Genomic DNA, 23,380 nt, shown 5'->3' on the forward strand with positions numbered 1-23,380 from the left:
AACATACACGCAGCCAAATTCAGGCCAATACCATCAACTGGATGCACACTAATATGATCATCCTACAACAACACTATCAGTCGACCATACATACCCTCACCAACACCACCCATAGCCCCCTGGCCCTCCAAATAGCCATTGGCTGGGCTAGGAAGCGCTATGGCCACAGATTAAGACAGGAAACCATACATTCACTACAACACACCTTCAACACACAACACACCTCCTCTCAACCCCCTCCCAAGTCTACCCTCAGGTCGGACAGCTCTCTGTCCCCGATCCCGGAGCTCTCAGATGAGGTGGACTTCCCACCCCTGCCGGCCCCGCACAGGCCCCCCCTTTCCCTTGGATCCCAACACATCACCCGACACCACCAGCAGGCTAACCGGGAACCCCTGCTCCCTACCCCACCACCAACTCGAGGACCCATTCCTGCACCCAACCAGCCCCCACCGGACCCACCACCGGACCCACCACAGGCCCCCCGCCCACAGAAGCAACTCACCATATCCTTCACCAAACGGACCCCTCCCTCCTCAGCACCTGCCCCTTCACTGCCCCGGACACCCCAACAGGTCCCCGGTCCGGTAGAAACCTCATCTCCACTTCCACAGCGGACCAAGAGGATTCCCAACCAGACCACCCAGGAGATCAGCCCCATCTACCCTGCCAACCACAAGGCCCCTAGCCTGGATACAATAACATCCCCCACCATTCACAGTAAGCACAACCTTGCAGTCATAACCATTGACACCATCTCTCCTCTCCCTCTCACACCCACAGGTGGTGCTGGTGACCGGACTGGCCTTGTCGGGCGGCGGGCCCCAATTGAGCAGCTGCAGGAGGCTACACCCATGATGACTGGGACTCCAAAGGCTAACACTGCCACTCTGAAAGCCCTATCTGAGCCCTCCACTCAGCACTCTTTTGGGGTCGCGCCGCTTGCCTTGGCCTCTCTGGAAGCCACCGCTACCTCAGAGCTGGAGTCCATCACCCTAGATCCCACCTACAACCCCTCCTTCGACCCCGACATAAGCTACTCCCCAGGCCCCTGTATACCCACCTGCCACAACACCAGACCCGACGATTGGACCATCACAACACAGGCGACATACTTGGTATTGGGCGACGGCCGCATCAGCAGATTCCCATCTCACTCCAAAACGGATCTACAACTCGACAGCTACCCCTCTGCCAACTTCCGGAAATTCTACCAGCTTTTTAGAAGGACAGCACCCAACCACAACACTTCATTCGTCATCCTCGCAGTTGGCCTTAATGACAGGATCCAGGACCCCAAGGTCGCTGTCAAACAACTGCAAATCATGATGAAAACTGCAACCAGCACCTTCCCTCGCGCCGATGTATATGTACCCCTCATCAACTTCTCCCCAAACCTCAGCCCCAAACACAAGAGCACCCTCACCCACATCAACAAGGTCATCAGCACTCTTCAACATATCCCTGCAATCCCACCCCAGGACTTCATAACGGAATCGGACAATCGCACCTGGACGCCCACCACAGCCAAGTTTATCCTTAGACAGTTGCGTCAGTACTTCCTGATTTAATCCCTAAACCTTAACCCTTACCCACCCCCTTATCCTAACCCTAACCCTACCTGAACCCAAACCACCTAACCTTACCCTGACCCTACCTTCTTACCCTAACCCTAACCCTAACCCCCTACTTGAACCCCAACCCCCTAACCTTACCCTGACCCTACCTTCTTACCCTAACCCTGCCACCTTACCCTAACCCTAACCCCCTACTTGAACCCCAACCCCCTAACCTTGCCCTGACTCAACCATCTTACCCCACCCTCTTACCCTAACCCTAACCCTGGGCCCTAACCACATCCTGGTCCTCCGCCTCATCTGGGAGTCGAACCCGGGTCTCCCGGGGCAGAGAGCTGCTCCAGCCACCTCACCCATCCATCACGACAGGAACAGGAACCAGCTCACACATTAAGCATCATACAGCCACACACACTTACATACAGATCTTTAGGCCAGTGCAAACAAACCTCCACCGGATCTATCAAACCCAACCATAACCCAAACCTAACCCTAACCCTAACCCTAACTCTAACCCTAACCCTATTTCCAGATGAAGTTTTTATCCCCTTAACCTAACCCTAACCCTAACCCTAACCCATTTAACAGTTAAACAGTTCACTACAGGATGTTTCTGAAACATTTAACAATTAAACAGTTCACTACAGGATGTTTCTGAAACATTTAACAGTTAAACAGTTCACTACTAGATGTTTCTGAAACATTAAACAATTAAACACTTCACTACAGGATGTTTCTGAAACATTTAACAGTTAAACAGTTCACTACAGGATGTTTCTGAAACATTTAACAGTTAAACAGTTCACTACAGGATGTTTCTGAAACATTTAACAGTTAAACAGTTCACTACAGGATGTTTCTGAAACATTTAACAATTAAACAGTTCACTACAAGATGTTTCTGAAACATTTAACAGTTAAACAGTTCACTACAGGATGTTTCTGAAACATTTAACAATTAAACAGTTCACTACAAGATGTTTCTGAAACATTTAACGTTTTTCTCGAATATCTCCCGAACCGAACGTCGTAGACACTTGGAAACGTGCTCTGTCTGACATAATTCGACCACGCTGAACACGCCTGTCGTGGTTGTGAGTCTCTACGACCTTCCGTTCCAGAGATATACATTTTTTGATATAAAAAAGTTGCGTAACTTCGCAACCGAAAGTCGCACAGACTTGTCAGTGCCATCAGTGGAAAGAACGACCCCAAAAATGGGGGGGGTACGTCAAGGTCTTATCGCTCTGTCATGTTCACACAAAGAGTTAATGAGGATGATCAAGGATGATCAATTTGATCATCGTGGTTATCATGCCCTTACCTAACCCTAACCCTAACCCTAACCCTAACCCTAACCCAGTGCAAACAAACCTCCACCGGATCTATCAACCCCAACCATAACCCAAACCTAACCCTAACCCTAACCCTAACCCTAACCCTATTTCCAGATGAAGTTTTTATCCCCTTAACCTAACCCTAACCCTAACCCTAACCCATTTAACAGTTAAACAGTTCACTACTAGATGTTTCTGAAACATTAAACAATTAAACAGTTCACTACAGGATGTTTCTGAAACATTTAACAGTTAAACAGTTCACTACTAGATGTTTCTGAAACATTAAACAATTAAACACTTCACTACAGGATGTTTCTGAAACATTTAACAGTTAAACAGTTCACTACTAGATGTTTCTGAAACATTAAACAATTAAACACTTCACTACAGGATGTTTCTGAAACATTTAACAGTTAAACAGTTCACTACAGGATGTTTCTGAAACATTTAACAGTTAAACAGTTCACTACAGGATGTTTCTGAAACATTTAACAGTTAAACAGTTCACTACAGGATGTTTCTGAAACATTTAACAATTAAACAGTTCACTACAAGATGTTTCTGAAACATTTAACAGTTAAACAGTTCACTACAGGATGTTTCTGAAACATTTAACAATTAAACAGTTCACTACAAGATGTTTCTGAAACATTTAACGTTTTTCTCGAATATCTCCCGAACCGAACGTCGTAGACACTTGGAAACGTGCTCTGTCTGACATAATTCGACCACGCTGAACACGCCTGTCGTGGTTGTGAGTCTCTACGACCTTCCGTTCCAGAGATATACATTTTTTGATATAAAAAAGTTGCGTAACTTCGCAACCGAAAGTCGCACAGACTTGTCAGTGCCATCAGTGGAAAGAACGACCCCGAAAATGGGGGGGTACGTCAAGGTCTCATCGCTCTGTCATGTTCACACAAAGAGTTAATGAGGATGATCAAGGATGATCAATTTGATCATCGTGGTTATCATGCCCTTACCTAACCCTAACCCTAACCCTAACCCTAACCCTAACCCTACCACCTTACCCTAACCCTAACCCTAACCCTACCACCTTACCCTAACCCTAACCCCCTACTTGAACCCCAACCCCCTAACCTTGCCCTGACTCAACCATCTTACCCCACCCTCTTACCCTAACCCTAACCCTGGGCCCTAACCACATCCTGGTCCTCCGCCTCATCTGGGAGTCGAACCCGGGTCTCCCGGGGCAGAGAGCTGCTCCAGCCACCTCACCCATCCATCACGACAGGAACAGGAACCAGCTCACACATTAAGCATCATACAGCCACACACACTTACATACAGATCTTTAGGCCAGTGCAAACAAACCTCCACCGGATCTATCAACCCCAACCATAACCCAAACCTAACCCTAACCCTAACCCTAACCCTAACCCTAACCCTAACCCTATTTCCAGATGAAGTTTTTATCCCCTTAACCTAACCCTAACCCTAACCCTAACCCATTTAACAGTTAAACAGTTCACTACTAGATGTTTCTGAAACATTAAACAATTAAACAGTTCACTACAGGATGTTTCTGAAACATTAAACAGTTAAACAGTTCACTACAGGATGTTTCTGAAACATTTAACAGTTAAACAGTTCACTACAAGATGTTTCTGAAACATTTAACAGTTAAACAGTTCACTACAGGATGTTTCTGAAACATTTAACAATTAAACAGTTCACTACAAGATGTTTCTGAAACATTTAACGTTTTTCTCGAATATCTCCCGAACCGAACGTCGTAGACACTTGGAAACGTGCTCTGTCTGACATAATTCGACCACGCTGAACACGCCTGTCGTGGTTGTGAGTCTCTACGACCTTCCGTTCCAGAGATATACATTTTTTGATATAAAAAAGTTGCGTAACTTCGCAACCGAAAGTCGCACAGACTTGTCAGTGCCATCAGTGGAAAGAACGACCCCGAAAATGGGGGGGTACGTCAAGGTGTCATCGCTCTGTCATGTTCACACAAAGAGTTAATGAGGATGATCAAGGATGATCAATTTGATCATCGTGGTTATCATGCCCTTACCTAGGCCTAACCCTAACCCTAACCCTAGCCGAACGTTTTTCTCGAATATCTCCCGAACCGAACGTCGTAGACACTTGGAAATGTGCTCTGTCTGACATAATTCGACCACGCTGAACACGCCTGTCGTGGTTGTGAGTCTCTACGACCTTCCGTTCCAGAGATATACATTTTTTTATATAAAAAAGTTGCGTAACTTCGCAACCGAAAGTCGCACAGACTTGTCAGTGCCATCAGTGGAAAGAACGACCCCGAAAATGGGGGGGTACTTCAAGGTCTCATCGCTCTGTCATGTTCACACAAAGAGTTAATGAGGATGATCAAGGATGATCAATTTGATCATCGTGGTTATCATGCCCTTACCTAACCCTAACCCTAACCCTAACCCTAACCCTAACCCTAACCCTAACCCTAACCCTAACCCTAACCCTAACCCGGGTCTCCCGGGGCAGAGAGCTGCTCCAGCCACCTCACCCATCCATCACGACAGGAACAGGAACCAGCTCACACATTAAGCATCATACAGCCACACACACTTACATACAGATCTTTAGGCCAGTGCAAACAAACCTCCACCGGATCTATCAACCCCAACCATAACCCAAACCTAACCCTAACCCTAACCCTAACCCTAACCCTAACCCTATTTCCAGATGAAGTTTTTATCCTCTTAACCTAACCCTAACCCTAACCCTAACCCATTTAACAGTTAAACAGTTCACTACTAGATGTTTCTGAAACATTAAACAATTAAACAGTTCACTACAGGATGTTTCTGAAACATTTAACAGTTAAACAGTTCACTACTAGATGTTTCTGAAACATTAAACAATTAAACACTTCACTACAGGATGTTTCTGAAACATTTAACAGTTAAACAGTTCACTACAGGATGTTTCTGAAACATTTAACAGTTAAACAGTTCACTACAGGATGTTTCTGAAACATTTAACAATTAAACAGTTCACTACAAGATGTTTCTGAAACATTTAACAGTTAAACAGTTCACTACAGGATGTTTCTGAAACATTTAACAATTAAACAGTTCACTACAAGATGTTTCTGAAACATTTAACGTTTTTCTCGAATATCTCCCGAACCGAACGTCGTAGACACTTGGAAACGTGCTCTGTCTGACATAATTCGACCACGCTGAACACGCCTGTCGTGGTTGTGAGTCTCTACGACCTTCCGTTCCAGAGATATACATTTTTTTATATAAAAAAGTTGCGTAACTTCGCAACCGAAAGTCGCACAGACTTGTCAGTGCCATCAGTGGAAAGAACGACCCCGAAAATGGGGGGGTACGTCAAGGTCTCATCGCTCTGTCATGTTCACACAAAGAGTTAATGAGGATGATCAAGGATGATCAATTTGATCATCGTGGTTATCATGCCCTTACCTAAGCCTAACCCTAACCCTAACCCACAACTCCTCTGATGAAGCAGAAACTCTGCGAAACGTCAGGAACCACTCGACGGCACAGGACACCTTTCACTCTTTTTCTAGTCGTTTAAAGTACACCATTGTGTTTATTGTTGTTTTTTTATCTTGGTTTTAATTATTCTAATTTTAACCTATTAAAGCTAAATACCTTTTTAAATCGTCTGTGGAGGGCTCTACCAGGCTGCACTCTGGCCTAGCTTTCAGGCCTCCATTTTCTCCAAGCACATGGACTTCTGCACCTAACAAACATTTGCAGACTGTTTTTTGGAAAGCCTCTCCTCTAAGCTTCTCAGCAGGCCCACCGGGAACTCCTACCACATCTACCTTCCAGGAGATACACCAAGCCACTTTCAAGGCCTACCTCGGTACCCACCCAAAAGGACCAGCAACCCAGAGACTTCCACCTGCATTCCCTAGGTAAGAGCCCACACAATTTTGACGAATAACAAATGTTTTCATACAGGGGAAAGGATGTGCCCTCGAGTGGCAGAGGTAAGTCGGTACAGCTCTCACACACACACACTACACCACAACCACTCATGTCCCTCAACACACACCGCAGAACACAAGTCAACCACCCTACCACACATACAGCCACAACCATGGACACACAACATACATCCACACTCAATCACCCACCAGATCCACACACCAGAATGCTCAGCAAACAATATTTCAAAATCATACAGGCCATACACCACAAACACATAGCAGATACAGCCATTTCTACACAAACATTTCCACCTGGGATGATGAGGCAAGTTCACAAACTCTCAGCTTTCATAAAGCCATCCACACCCACTGAACATACACGCAGCCAAATTCAGGCCAATACCATCAACTGGATGCACACTAATATGATCATCCTACAACAACACTATCAGTCGACCATACATACCCTCACCAACACCACCCATAGCCCCCTGGCCCTCCAAATAGCCATTGGCTGGGCTAGGAAGCGCTATGGCCACAGATTAAGACAGGAAACCATACATTCACTACAACACACCTTCAACACACAACACACCTCCTCTCAACCCCCTCCCAAGTCTACCCTCAGGTCGGACAGCTCTCTGTCCCCGATCCCGGAGCTCTCAGATGAGGTGGACTTCCCACCCCTGCCGGCCCCGCACAGGCCCCCCCTTTCCCTTGGATCCCAACACATCACCCGACACCACCAGCAGGCTAACCGGGAACCCCTGCTCCCTACCCCACCACCAACTCGAGGACCCATTCCTGCACCCAACCAGCCCCCACCGGACCCACCACCGGACCCACCACAGGCCCCCCGCCCACAGAAGCAACTCACCATATCCTTCACCAAACGGACCCCTCCCTCCTCAGCACCTGCCCCTTCACTGCCCCGGACACCCCAACAGGTCCCCGGTCCGGTAGAAACCTCATCTCCACTTCCACAGCGGACCAAGAGGATTCCCAACCAGACCACCCAGGAGATCAGCCCCATCTACCCTGCCAACCACAAGGCCCCTAGCCTGGATACAATAACATCCCCCACCATTCACAGTAAGCACAACCTTGCAGTCATAACCATTGACACCATCTCTCCTCTCCCTCTCACACCCACAGGTGGTGCTGGTGACCGGACTGGCCTTGTCGGGCGGCGGGCCCCAATTGAGCAGCTGCAGGAGGCTACACCCATGATGACTGGGACTCCAAAGGCTAACACTGCCACTCTGAAAGCCCTATCTGAGCCCTCCACTCAGCACTCTTTTGGGGTCGCGCCGCTTGCCTTGGCCTCTCTGGAAGCCACCGCTACCTCAGAGCTGGAGTCCATCACCCTAGATCCCACCTACAACCCCTCCTTCGACCCCGACATAAGCTACTCCCCAGGCCCCTGTATACCCACCTGCCACAACACCAGACCCGACGATTGGACCATCACAACACAGGCGACATACTTGGTATTGGGCGACGGCCGCATCAGCAGATTCCCATCTCACTCCAAAACGGATCTACAACTCGACAGCTACCCCTCTGCCAACTTCCGGAAATTCTACCAGCTTTTTAGAAGGACAGCACCCAACCACAACACTTCATTCGTCATCCTCGCAGTTGGCCTTAATGACAGGATCCAGGACCCCAAGGTCGCTGTCAAACAACTGCAAATCATGATGAAAACTGCAACCAGCACCTTCCCTCGCGCCGATGTATATGTACCCCTCATCAACTTCTCCCCAAACCTCAGCCCCAAACACAAGAGCACCCTCACCCACATCAACAAGGTCATCAGCACTCTTCAACATATCCCTGCAATCCCACCCCAGGACTTCATAACGGAATCGGACAATCGCACCTGGACGCCCACCACAGCCAAGTTTATCCTTAGACAGTTGCGTCAGTACTTCCTGATTTAATCCCTAAACCTTAACCCTTACCCACCCCCTTATCCTAACCCTAACCCTACCTGAACCCAAACCACCTAACCTTACCCTGACCCTACCTTCTTACCCTAACCCTAACCCTAACCCCCTACTTGAACCCCAACCCCCTAACCTTACCCTGACCCTACCTTCTTACCCTAACCCTGCCACCTTACCCTAACCCTAACCCCCTACTTGAACCCCAACCCCCTAACCTTGCCCTGACTCAACCATCTTACCCCACCCTCTTACCCTAACCCTAACCCTGGGCCCTAACCACATCCTGGTCCTCCGCCTCATCTGGGAGTCGAACCCGGGTCTCCCGGGGCAGAGAGCTGCTCCAGCCACCTCACCCATCCATCACGACAGGAACAGGAACCAGCTCACACATTAAGCATCATACAGCCACACACACTTACATACAGATCTTTAGGCCAGTGCAAACAAACCTCCACCGGATCTATCAAACCCAACCATAACCCAAACCTAACCCTAACCCTAACCCTAACTCTAACCCTAACCCTATTTCCAGATGAAGTTTTTATCCCCTTAACCTAACCCTAACCCTAACCCTAACCCATTTAACAGTTAAACAGTTCACTACTAGATGTTTCTGAAACATTAAACAATTAAACAGTTCACTACAGGATGTTTCTGAAACATTTAACAATTAAACAGTTCACTACAGGATGTTTCTGAAACATTTAACAGTTAAACAGTTCACTACTAGATGTTTCTGAAACATTAAACAATTAAACACTTCACTACAGGATGTTTCTGAAACATTTAACAGTTAAACAGTTCACTACAGGATGTTTCTGAAACATTTAACAGTTAAACAGTTCACTACAGGATGTTTCTGAAACATTTAACAGTTAAACAGTTCACTACAGGATGTTTCTGAAACATTTAACAATTAAACAGTTCACTACAAGATGTTTCTGAAACATTTAACAGTTAAACAGTTCACTACAGGATGTTTCTGAAACATTTAACAATTAAACAGTTCACTACAAGATGTTTCTGAAACATTTAACGTTTTTCTCGAATATCTCCCGAACCGAACGTCGTAGACACTTGGAAACGTGCTCTGTCTGACATAATTCGACCACGCTGAACACGCCTGTCGTGGTTGTGAGTCTCTACGACCTTCCGTTCCAGAGATATACATTTTTTGATATAAAAAAGTTGCGTAACTTCGCAACCGAAAGTCGCACAGACTTGTCAGTGCCATCAGTGGAAAGAACGACCCCAAAAATGGGGGGGGTACGTCAAGGTCTTATCGCTCTGTCATGTTCACACAAAGAGTTAATGAGGATGATCAAGGATGATCAATTTGATCATCGTGGTTATCATGCCCTTACCTAACCCTAACCCTAACCCTAACCCTAACCCTAACCCCTAACCCTAACCCTAACCCTAACCCTAACCCTAACCCCTAACCCTAACCCTAACCCTAACCCTAACCCGGGTCTCCCGGGGCAGAGAGCTGCTCCAGCCACCTCACCCATCCATCACGACAGGAACAGGAACCAGCTCACACATTAAGCATCATACAGCCACACACACTTACATACAGATCTTTAGGCCAGTGCAAACAAACCTCCACCGGATCTATCAACCCCAACCATAACCCAAACCTAACCCTAACCCTAACCCTAACCCTAACCCTAACCCTATTTCCAGATGAAGTTTTTATCCTCTTAACCTAACCCTAACCCTAACCCTAACCCATTTAACAGTTAAACAGTTCACTACTAGATGTTTCTGAAACATTAAACAATTAAACAGTTCACTACAGGATGTTTCTGAAACATTTAACAGTTAAACAGTTCACTACTAGATGTTTCTGAAACATTAAACAATTAAACACTTCACTACAGGATGTTTCTGAAACATTTAACAGTTAAACAGTTCACTACAGGATGTTTCTGAAACATTTAACAGTTAAACAGTTCACTACAGGATGTTTCTGAAACATTTAACAATTAAACAGTTCACTACAAGATGTTTCTGAAACATTTAACAGTTAAACAGTTCACTACAGGATGTTTCTGAAACATTTAACAATTAAACAGTTCACTACAAGATGTTTCTGAAACATTTAACGTTTTTCTCGAATATCTCCCGAACCGAACGTCGTAGACACTTGGAAACGTGCTCTGTCTGACATAATTCGACCACGCTGAACACGCCTGTCGTGGTTGTGAGTCTCTACGACCTTCCGTTCCAGAGATATACATTTTTTTATATAAAAAAGTTGCGTAACTTCGCAACCGAAAGTCGCACAGACTTGTCAGTGCCATCAGTGGAAAGAACGACCCCGAAAATGGGGGGGTACGTCAAGGTCTCATCGCTCTGTCATGTTCACACAAAGAGTTAATGAGGATGATCAAGGATGATCAATTTGATCATCGTGGTTATCATGCCCTTACCTAAGCCTAACCCTAACCCTAACCCACAACTCCTCTGATGAAGCAGAAACTCTGCGAAACGTCAGGAACCACTCGACGGCACAGGACACCTTTCACTCTTTTTCTAGTCGTTTAAAGTACACCATTGTGTTTATTGTTGTTTTTTTATCTTGGTTTTAATTATTCTAATTTTAACCTATTAAAGCTAAATACCTTTTTAAATCGTCTGTGGAGGGCTCTACCAGGCTGCACTCTGGCCTAGCTTTCAGGCCTCCATTTTCTCCAAGCACATGGACTTCTGCACCTAACAAACATTTGCAGACTGTTTTTTGGAAAGCCTCTCCTCTAAGCTTCTCAGCAGGCCCACCGGGAACTCCTACCACATCTACCTTCCAGGAGATACACCAAGCCACTTTCAAGGCCTACCTCGGTACCCACCCAAAAGGACCAGCAACCCAGAGACTTCCACCTGCATTCCCTAGGTAAGAGCCCACACAATTTTGACGAATAACAAATGTTTTCATACAGGGGAAAGGATGTGCCCTCGAGTGGCAGAGGTAAGTCGGTACAGCTCTCACACACACACACTACACCACAACCACTCATGTCCCTCAACACACACCGCAGAACACAAGTCAACCACCCTACCACACATACAGCCACAACCATGGACACACAACATACATCCACACTCAATCACCCACCAGATCCACACACCAGAATGCTCAGCAAACAATATTTCAAAATCATACAGGCCATACACCACAAACACATAGCAGATACAGCCATTTCTACACAAACATTTCCACCTGGGATGATGAGGCAAGTTCACAAACTCTCAGCTTTCATAAAGCCATCCACACCCACTGAACATACACGCAGCCAAATTCAGGCCAATACCATCAACTGGATGCACACTAATATGATCATCCTACAACAACACTATCAGTCGACCATACATACCCTCACCAACACCACCCATAGCCCCCTGGCCCTCCAAATAGCCATTGGCTGGGCTAGGAAGCGCTATGGCCACAGATTAAGACAGGAAACCATACATTCACTACAACACACCTTCAACACACAACACACCTCCTCTCAACCCCCTCCCAAGTCTACCCTCAGGTCGGACAGCTCTCTGTCCCCGATCCCGGAGCTCTCAGATGAGGTGGACTTCCCACCCCTGCCGGCCCCGCACAGGCCCCCCCTTTCCCTTGGATCCCAACACATCACCCGACACCACCAGCAGGCTAACCGGGAACCCCTGCTCCCTACCCCACCACCAACTCGAGGACCCATTCCTGCACCCAACCAGCCCCCACCGGACCCACCACCGGACCCACCACAGGCCCCCCGCCCACAGAAGCAACTCACCATATCCTTCACCAAACGGACCCCTCCCTCCTCAGCACCTGCCCCTTCACTGCCCCGGACACCCCAACAGGTCCCCGGTCCGGTAGAAACCTCATCTCCACTTCCACAGCGGACCAAGAGGATTCCCAACCAGACCACCCAGGAGATCAGCCCCATCTACCCTGCCAACCACAAGGCCCCTAGCCTGGATACAATAACATCCCCCACCATTCACAGTAAGCACAACCTTGCAGTCATAACCATTGACACCATCTCTCCTCTCCCTCTCACACCCACAGGTGGTGCTGGTGACCGGACTGGCCTTGTCGGGCGGCGGGCCCCAATTGAGCAGCTGCAGGAGGCTACACCCATGATGACTGGGACTCCAAAGGCTAACACTGCCACTCTGAAAGCCCTATCTGAGCCCTCCACTCAGCACTCTTTTGGGGTCGCGCCGCTTGCCTTGGCCTCTCTGGAAGCCACCGCTACCTCAGAGCTGGAGTCCATCACCCTAGATCCCACCTACAACCCCTCCTTCGACCCCGACATAAGCTACTCCCCAGGCCCCTGTATACCCACCTGCCACAACACCAGACCCGACGATTGGACCATCACAACACAGGCGACATACTTGGTATTGGGCGACGGCCGCATCAGCAGATTCCCATCTCACTCCAAAACGGATCTACAACTCGACAGCTACCCCTCTGCCAACTTCCGGAAATTCTACCAGCTTTTTAGAAGGACAGCACCCAACCACAACACTTCATTCGTCATCCTCGCAGTTGGCCTTAATGACAGGATCCAGGACCCCAAGGTCGCTGTCAAACAACTGCAAATCATGATGAAAACTGCAACCAGCACCTTCCCTCGCGCCGATGTATATGTACCCCTCATCAACTTCTCCCCAAACCTCAGCCCCAAACACAAGAGCACCCTCACCCACATCAACAAGGTCATCAGCACTCTTCAACATATCCCTGCAATCCCACCCCAGGACTTCATAACGGAATCGGACAATCGCACCTGGACGCCCACCACAGCCAAGTTTATCCTTAGACAGTTGCGTCAGTACTTCCTGATTTAATCCCTAAACCTTAACCCTTACCCACCCCCTTATCCTAACCCTAACCCTACCTGAACCCAAACCACCTAACCTTACCCTGACCCTACCTTCTTACCCTAACCCTAACCCTAACCCCCTACTTGAACCCCAACCCCCTAACCTTACCCTGACCCTACCTTCTTACCCTAACCCTGCCACCTTACCCTAACCCTAACCCCCTACTTGAACCCCAACCCCCTAACCTTGCCCTGACTCAACCATCTTACCCCACCCTCTTACCCTAACCCTAACCCTGGGCCCTAACCACATCCTGGTCCTCCGCCTCATCTGGGAGTCGAACCCGGGTCTCCCGGGGCAGAGAGCTGCTCCAGCCACCTCACCCATCCATCACGACAGGAACAGGAACCAGCTCACACATTAAGCATCATACAGCCACACACACTTACATACAGATCTTTAGGCCAGTGCAAACAAACCTCCACCGGATCTATCAAACCCAACCATAACCCAAACCTAACCCTAACCCTAACCCTAACTCTAACCCTAACCCTATTTCCAGATGAAGTTTTTATCCCCTTAACCTAACCCTAACCCTAACCCTAACCCATTTAACAGTTAAACAGTTCACTACTAGATGTTTCTGAAACATTAAACAATTAAACAGTTCACTACAGGATGTTTCTGAAACATTTAACAATTAAACAGTTCACTACAGGATGTTTCTGAAACATTTAACAGTTAAACAGTTCACTACTAGATGTTTCTGAAACATTAAACAATTAAACACTTCACTACAGGATGTTTCTGAAACATTTAACAGTTAAACAGTTCACTACAGGATGTTTCTGAAACATTTAACAGTTAAACAGTTCACTACAGGATGTTTCTGAAACATTTAACAGTTAAACAGTTCACTACAGGATGTTTCTGAAACATTTAACAATTAAACAGTTCACTACAAGATGTTTCTGAAACATTTAACAGTTAAACAGTTCACTACAGGATGTTTCTGAAACATTTAACAATTAAACAGTTCACTACAAGATGTTTCTGAAACATTTAACGTTTTTCTCGAATATCTCCCGAACCGAACGTCGTAGACACTTGGAAACGTGCTCTGTCTGACATAATTCGACCACGCTGAACACGCCTGTCGTGGTTGTGAGTCTCTACGACCTTCCGTTCCAGAGATATACATTTTTTGATATAAAAAAGTTGCGTAACTTCGCAACCGAAAGTCGCACAGACTTGTCAGTGCCATCAGTGGAAAGAACGACCCCAAAAATGGGGGGGGTACGTCAAGGTCTTATCGCTCTGTCATGTTCACACAAAGAGTTAATGAGGATGATCAAGGATGATCAATTTGATCATCGTGGTTATCATGCCCTTACCTAACCCTAACCCTAACCCTAACCCTAACCCTAACCCAGTGCAAACAAACCTCCACCGGATCTATCAACCCCAACCATAACCCAAACCTAACCCTAACCCTAACCCTAACCCTAACCCTATTTCCAGATGAAGTTTTTATCCCCTTAACCTAACCCTAACCCTAACCCTAACCCATTTAACAGTTAAACAGTTCACTACTAGATGTTTCTGAAACATTAAACAATTAAACAGTTCACTACAGGATGTTTCTGAAACATTTAACAGTTAAACAGTTCACTACTAGATGTTTCTGAAACATTAAACAATTAAACACTTCACTACAGGATGTTTCTGAAACATTTAACAGTTAAACAGTTCACTACTAGATGTTTCTGAAACATTAAACAATTAAACACTTCACTACAGGATGTTTCTGAAACATTTAACAGTTAAACAGTTCACTACAGGATGTTTCTGAAACATTTAACAGTTAAACAGTTCACTACAGGATGTTTCTGAAACATTTAACAGTTAAACAGTTCACTACAGGATGTTTCTGAAACATTTAACAATTAAACAGTTCACTACAAGATGTTTCTGAAACATTTAACAGTTAAACAGTTCACTACAGGATGTTTCTGAAACATTTAACAATTAAACAGTTCACTACAAGATGTTTCTGAAACATTTAACGTTTTTCTCGAATATCTCCCGAACCGAACGTCGTAGACACTTGGAAACGTGCTCTGTCTGACATAATTCGACCACGCTGAACACGCCTGTCGTGGTTGTGAGTCTCTACGACCTTCCGTTCCAGAGATATACATTTTTTGATATAAAAAAGTTGCGTAACTTCGCAACCGAAAGTCGCACAGACTTGTCAGTGCCATCAGTGGAAAGAACGACCCCGAAAATGGGGGGGTACGTCAAGGTCTCATCGCTCTGTCATGTTCACACAAAGAGTTAATGAGGATGATCAAGGATGATCAATTTGATCATCGTGGTTATCATGCCCTTACCTAACCCTAACCCTAACCCTAACCCTAACCCTAAACCTAACCCTAAACCCTAACCCTAACCCTAACCCTAACCCTAACCCTAACCCCCTAACCCTAACCCTAAACAAACCTCCACCGGATCTATCAACCCCAACCATAACCCAAACCTAACCCTAACCCTAACCCTCTTGAAGCAGTAAACAAGGAGAAGTCTTCATCGAGGGTAAGTCACTTCCAAGCTAGCGCGAGCAGCTAGCGCCGGCCGCTAGCGCGAGCAGCTAGCGCGGACAGCTAGCGCTAGCAGTTAGCGCGCGGCTAATTAGCAACCCATATCTCCTGATCCAAAAGTTGTAGACACTTGGAAATGTGCTCTTTCTGACATAATTCGACCACGCTGAACACGCCTGTCTTGGTCCTGAGTCTCTACGAACTTCCGTTCCCGAGATAAAACACAATCCCACTCAGGGAAATGGCACAAAAAAAAAAACGAAAAAAAAAAAAAAAAATGTTCACTACAAACCGATACCAATCGACTCAGAATTGCCGGAAACGTGCTCCTAGACACAATTTGGGGGTCCGTTTTTGGCCTCAACACTTGGTCAGATTTTCACCCGCGTGCGTCCCATTAGCGAACAATAGGCGAACGTTTTCTCGAATATCTCCCGAACCGAACGTCGTAGACACTTGGAAATGTGCTCCGTCTGACATAATTCGGCCACGCTGAACACGCCTGACTTGAATCTGAGTCTCTACGACCTTCCGTTCCCGAGATACAACACAATTCCACTCGAGCAAAAAACAAAATGTGCCATAACTCGAGAACGAAAGGTCGTAGAGACTCAGGACCAAGACCAGCGTACTCAAGGAGCCCTAAAATACTAAAAAAAACTGATCCCGAGTCTTTACGACATTCCGTTCCAAAGATATAGCCCAAAACCCACTCGAGCAAATTTCCAGATGAAGTTTTTATCCCCTTAACCTAACCCTAACCCTAACCCTAACCCATTTAACAGTTAAACAGTTCACTACTAGATGTTTCTGAAACATTAAACAATTAAACAGTTCACTACAGGATGTTTCTGAAACATTTAACAGTTAAACAGTTCACTACTAGATGTTTCTGAAACATTAAACAATTAAACAGTTCACTACAAGATGTTTCTGAAACATTTAACGTTTTTCTCGAATATCTCCCGAACCGAACGTCGTAGACACTTGGAAACGTGCTCTGTCTGACATAATTCGCCCACGCTGAACACGCCTGTCATGGTTGTGAGTCTCTACGACCTTCCGTTCCAGAGATATACATTTTTTGATATAAAAAAGTTGCGTAACTTCGCAACCGAAAGTCGCACAGACTTGTCAGTGCCATCAGTGGAAAGAACGACCCCGAAAATGGGGGGGTACGTCAAGGTCTCATCGCTCTGTCATGTTCACACAAAGAGTTAATGAGGATGATCAAGGATGATCAATTTGATCATCGTGGTTATCATGCCCTTACCTAACCCTAACCCTAACCCTAACCCTAACAATAGGCGAACGTTTTCTCGAATATCTCCCGAACCGAACGTCGTAGACACTTGGAAATGTGCTCCGTCTGACATAATTCGGCCACGCTGAACACGCCTGACTTGAATCTGAGTCTCTACGACCTTCCGTTCCCGAGATACAACACAATTCCACTCGGGGAAATGGCAAAATGTGCCATATCTCGAGAACGGAAGGTTGTAGAGACTCAGGACCAAGACTAGCGTACTCAGGGAGCCCTAAAATACAAAATAAAACTGATCCCGAGTCTTTACGACATTCCTTTCCAAAGATATAGCCCAAAACCCACTCGGGGAAATTTCCCCGTGAAGTTTTTATCCCCTTAACCTAACCCTAACCCTAACCCTAACCCTAACCCCTAACCCCTAACCCTAACCCTAACCCTAACCTTACCCTGACCCTACCTTCTTACTCTAACCCTAAACCCCCTACCTGAACCCCAACCCCCTAACCTTACCCTGACCCAACCTTCTTACCCTAACCTCTACCCACCCTCTTATCCTAATCCTAACCCCTAACCCCAATCCTAACCCTAACCCTAACCCCAACCTTACCCTGACCCAACCTTCTAACCCTAACCCCCTACCTGAACCCCAACTCCCTAACCTTACCCTGACCCAACCTTCTTACCCTTACCCTTACCCTCTACCTGAACCCCAAAAAAAACCCCTAACCTTTACCAAAACCCTAGCCCCCATTCTTACCCTGACCCTGACCCTCTTGCCCTTAACCCTCGCCTTGGCTCACTCACACCTGCGGGACATCTGGGGCACACAGTTTCCCTGGCCTGCATGTCTTTGGACTGTGGGAGGAAGCCGGAGTACCCGGAGAGAACCCACGCTGGCACGTGGCACTCGGGGAAATGGCAAAATGTGTCATATCTCGAGAACGGAAGGTTGTAGAGACTCGGAATAAAGACTAGCGTACTCAGTGAGCCCTAAAATACGAAATAAAACTGATCCCTAGTCTTTACGACATTCCGTTCCCAAGATATAGTCCAAAACCCACTCGGGGAAATTTCCCCGAGAAGTTTTTATCCCCTTACCCCTAACCCTAACCCTAACCCTAACGTTAATTTTTGTGTACTATAAGACTCTAAACGGGACTAAATCGGGACAAGTAAAGCTCATAACAGAGCAGTGCCAGAATCCAACTCCCGTTTACCCCTAACCCAATTGGACAAGGGCTTTCCTCTCCACCTATGGGTCGTGTCCACTCAGCACACCCGGGCGTTCAATGGCAGGGACTTTGAATTGCCATAGGACACATTTTTTGGTGACTTTTCCATTGTCACGACGAGCATCCACTGGCAGGAAGATGTCATTAAAAAATGTTTCATAAAGTGGAGTCCTTTATTAAACTAACCCCCTAACTATAATTGGCCCAACAAAACTTTGACAATTAGTACCTTATGAACTCTTATTTATTGATCTTCACATAAATGTTTATGGTTTGTGCATCACAAAAAGGTCTACAATAAGGTTTAACTTCACTATCAAAGGAAGTGACATCATATTTGCTGATCTACAGAACTGTAGGAATATGGAGACCTGAAATATACTGACAACATAGATTGCATATTGCATTTGTTAATAGCTTCATTCACTTATAAATAGCTGATAAGATTTAACTGTCTTGGTTGGCTCCGTTCTTGCAAATAACATTTTCATAACACGTGACTTATACAGCTATATAGTGATATCTGCAGAAGTGAGAAGATTCTTAGTTGGTTTTTTTTCATTTTGGAATACTTGCTTTGAGAAAAGATTTTCATGCTGGATGTTTACTGATTTGTTTGCCAATGCTCCGATGACAAATGTGACATTCTTTTGGCAAAAACACAGCAACACTCATCAGCGACTTAACTCATCACCACATATGCCAAAGAAAGATCACCACACACACTCAACCATGATATTACAGAAATACACTAACAGTGATTCAAGGGTAACAGTAATGACGTGTCTGAAAAAAATAACAAACTCAAGAGTTTCATGTTACACTCAAGAACATTTAAATAGATCACAGCACTACAAATTCTGGTATATTCCACAGCAGAGCAACAAAATCAGTACAACACACTTGGTGCAAAGAAGGTATAGTTTTTCTTTTTTTTTTTCAGAAACAATTTTCCTGCTTTTTGTTTGCATGAACGTGTAGAGATTGCAACAATCCCAATACATTATACATCTTTTTTTCTTTCAACAACAACAAAAAACATCTCAATTCCAGAGAAGGGTAGACCATACTATCACATCATGCTTATAAATTTTCAGTTATGCTGGGAATATTATTACTTTTTATTACCATGAATTTTAGTTTCAGTACACTGTAGAGTTACATCTACCAGAGAAAGCCGTGTGTTGTCCAGCAGACAGGTGCAGCAGGTTATAAGGGTTTTTTTCAAGGGTTGGCTACATGCTGACTGGATGGCTTAGACACAGATGTCTCAAACTTCTGCAATTTTTTTCCACCAGCTGAAGAGACTTCTTACTCCAAACGCTGAGTAAAGTTTTCTGGGAAAAGTCCTTTGTGAGCACCAGTGCAGAGTGTTAACCAGTCACTTTCCTTGACCCCTGTGAGCCAGCCGGCATCCTGCAACAACAACCACAAATAAATCACTACCAGGCTCCGGTTCGTTCATTCCTTCCTTCCAGGAAGCTATTGGCCTTGAATTACCAGACTTCAATGTGTCACCAGCTGTTCTCACCTGATCCTCTACTGAAGCAGTGGGAACCACCAACACCACATCACCTCTCTTCAATTCAAGCTCATCTGAATTTGCAGCCTCAAAGTCATGCATCGTCTCCACCTGCAGGAAGAAAAAACACCATCACCATCTCTGCTGACAACAGATTGAGCATGTTAACCATTTATGTAAGAAATACATACAGTACATCAAGTGTGTATTTTCTAATTTGTTGCATTAAACATTAGAAGTTAGTGTCTGGAGAAAGACCCGCCTTGTAGAGAAAGTCATCAGGGAGTCCCGACACTCCACCGGACGGACTCATGTGTTTGATAGTCTGGTTTTCAGCTGTCACACCGTTGTCACTAATGGCGGTGGGAGAAATGATGTCAGCATCACGGTCATCATCACCTTCGTTACTGGAAGCAGGCTCAATCACCACAGAGGGGATTGGCATCTTTTCCTGCAGAGGACAAACAGCATTTAGCTCTGTTATAATAATAAAGAAGCAGAACAAAATGTGACCCAAGAACAAATTAATCTGTGGTTTTGAAGAGAATCTAAAGCTGTTTCCAAACCTTTCAAGGGCCTCAGTGGTGACATTTGCTGATGACACTGTTGTATTTTGTATGTACAACTTACATCTAAATTAATTAGTTTTTATCTATTGAATCATGTCTTCACATGTTACTGATCCTACTTTAAAATTCACTGAAGAATGTGTTGTAGTGTTTGTTTGATGAGTCTATTCATGTACATGGTAACAGAGTTAATACTTTCTGACACTGGATTTTCATTTATTTTTGTTTTTATTGGTCTAACTCTAGACGGATGCAATGATTCTGCTGAGTTTCAGTGAATGGTTTATTGTTGCATGAATGGTCATAATGACAGTCGAGTGACAGTTACCGATGGAGCTGCTTCACCTGGAGATGTTTTGATTTCGTCAGCAGGAGGAATCTGTAAGCAAACAGAAATCATTTCATTAAACAGGAACAATCAAATTATGAGATAACAGTAGCTGTTAGCATCCCACATTCTGCTTTACAGTAGTTCACATTCATGCATATTACACATAAAATATGAATGTAGGCTCTGTACTTTGGACAAAAAAAGAGCATTTGGGTCAGAAATAAACACAAGATAGAAATTAATCTTATAAAACACAATTCTCATAGAATCCCAAGAACTTCTAATTCGCAGGTCACACCAATTAGGATCAATTAGGATCACTCAGCCAACGCTGTTTTACTTTAAACCAGATTTAAACTGTGAAACCTGCTGCAAAACCCTTTATTGTCAGTGTCAGACTTCATTGACTGAACAAATACTCTTGACAAGCTGAGTCGCAGGCAACACCATCAGCCAGCTTGAGTCGAGGCAGGCCAGTTCACACCGCTGCAACTTTTCCCTGCAATGTTCTAAAACGGTTTTGTCTCATCGTGAATCTTTGGTTTGAATTGGGCTTTACTTGCCTTCAGTTATCAAGCTCTTCTCCCAGTTTGTGTCCGGGAGGCAGACACCCTCCGCATTTAAGATTAAGGATAAGACTTTCCTCTTTGATAAACCTTATAGAGTGTAGAGTCTGAATCTATGATTGCATGCCACCGATTGCCCCTATGTTCCTGCTGCTACAATTATTATTACTAGTCTTATTTTTATTTTTATTGATATTAATATTATTACCTCTACCATTACCATTCCTAATACTCTCTAACCCTACGTTAAGGTCGGGGTTAGGGTTAGCCACTGCCTGTTCAGGTGGGTTAGGGTTAAGGTTAAGGTTAGGGTTACGGTTAGGGTTAGGATTAAGGTTAGGGTGAAGATTAGGGTTAAGGTTAGGGTTAGGGTTAGCCACTGCCTGCTCAGGTGGGTTAGGGTTAGGGTTAAGATTAGGGTTAGGATTAAGGTTAGGGTGAAGATTAGGGTTAAGGTTAGGGTTAGGGTTAGCCACTGCCTGCTCAGGTGGGTTAGGGTTAAGGTTAGGGTTAAGGTTAGGGTTAAGGTTAGGGTTAAGGTTAGGGTTAAGGTTAAGGTTAGGGTTAGGGTTAGGGTTAGCCACTGCCTGCTCAGGTGGGTTAGGGTTAGGGTTAAGATTAGGGTTAGGATTAGGGTTAAGGTTAGGGTAAGGGTTAGCCACTGCCTGCTCAGGTGGGTTAGGGTTAGGGTTAAGGTTAGGGTTAAGATTAGGGTTAAGGTTAGGGTAAGGGTTAGCCACTGCCTGCTCAGGTGGGTTAGGGTTAGGGTTAAGGTTAGGGTTAAGATTAGGGTTAAGGTTAGGGTAAGGGTTAGCCACTGCCTGCTCAGGTGGGTTAGGGTTAGGGTTAAGATTAGGGTTAAGGTTAGGGTTAGGGTTAAGATTAGGGTTAAGGTTAGGGTAAGGGTTAGCCACTGCCTGCTCAGGTGGGTTAGGGTTAGGGTTAGGGTTAAGGTTAGAGTTAAGATTAGGGTTAAGGTTAGGGTTAGGGTTAAGGTTAGGGTTAAGATTAGGGTTAAGGTTAGGGTAAGGGTTAGCCACTGCCTGCTCAGGTTGGTTAGGGTTAGGGTTAGAGTTAAGATTAGGGTTAGGGTTAAGGTTAGGGTTAAGATTAGGGTTAAGGTAAGGGTTAGCCACTGCCTGCTCAGGTGGGTTAGGGTTAGGGTTAAGGTTAGGGTTACGGTTAGGGTTAGAGTTAAGGTTAGGGTTAAGGTTAGGGTTAAGGTTAGAGTTAAGATTAGGGTTACGGTTAGGGTTAGGGTTAGCCACTGCCTGCTCAGGTGGGAATGTTGGATCTCTGTAAATAATATCATAAGGACTACGGTCTAGACCTGCTCTATATGAGAAGTGCCCTGAGATAACTTCTGTTGTTATCTGATGCTATAAAAATAAAATTTAATTGAATAAGGATGATGATGATGATGATGATGATGATGATGATGATGATGAGGAGGAGGAGAATGAGGAGAATGGTAGTGATGATGACGAGTGAGTTATTGTGATCAATACGTCCACTCACATCAGGCTTGTCCTCCTTCAGGTTGCCAGAACTCTCTGCTGTATCTTCCTCACCAGCAGAGGAAGCTGCATGTTCCTCCACAGCTCCTCCAGCAGGTGGAGCTGGAGGTTCCTCACCAGTCTGTGGAGCTGGAGGTTCCTCACCAGTCTGTGGAG

At 45.5% G+C, this 23,380-nt stretch overlaps 1 protein-coding gene across 8 annotated transcripts in view; it reads right to left on the reverse strand.

The window, feature by feature from the left end:
- Positions 1-18,945: 18,945 nt before the first annotated feature.
- amph (amphiphysin) overlaps positions 18,946-23,380 on the reverse strand; it is a 41,035-nt gene continuing 36,600 nt past the window's right edge. For 5 of the 8 annotated variants that reach the window (XM_074649765.1, XM_074649762.1, XM_074649764.1 and 2 more), the window contains 5 exons: positions 23,226-23,380; positions 21,139-21,189; positions 20,504-20,692; positions 20,251-20,352; positions 18,946-20,135 (listed from right to left, as the gene is read on the reverse strand). The exon at positions 23,226-23,380 is cut by the window's right edge and continues 538 nt beyond it. In XM_074649765.1, the coding sequence (XP_074505866.1) occupies positions 20,031-20,135; positions 20,251-20,352; positions 20,504-20,692; positions 21,139-21,189; positions 23,226-23,380 (602 nt within the window). In that variant the 3' untranslated portion in view covers positions 18,946-20,030. The remainder of the gene's footprint in view (positions 20,136-20,250; positions 20,353-20,503; positions 20,693-21,138; positions 21,190-23,225) is intronic. The other 3 variants (XM_074649768.1, XM_074649767.1, XM_074649766.1) reach the window with 1 other exon arrangement.

The sequence above is a fragment of the Sebastes fasciatus genome, chromosome 11, assembly GCF_043250625.1.
Source record: "Sebastes fasciatus isolate fSebFas1 chromosome 11, fSebFas1.pri, whole genome shotgun sequence".
Taxonomy (NCBI): domain Eukaryota; kingdom Metazoa; phylum Chordata; class Actinopteri; order Perciformes; family Sebastidae; genus Sebastes; species Sebastes fasciatus.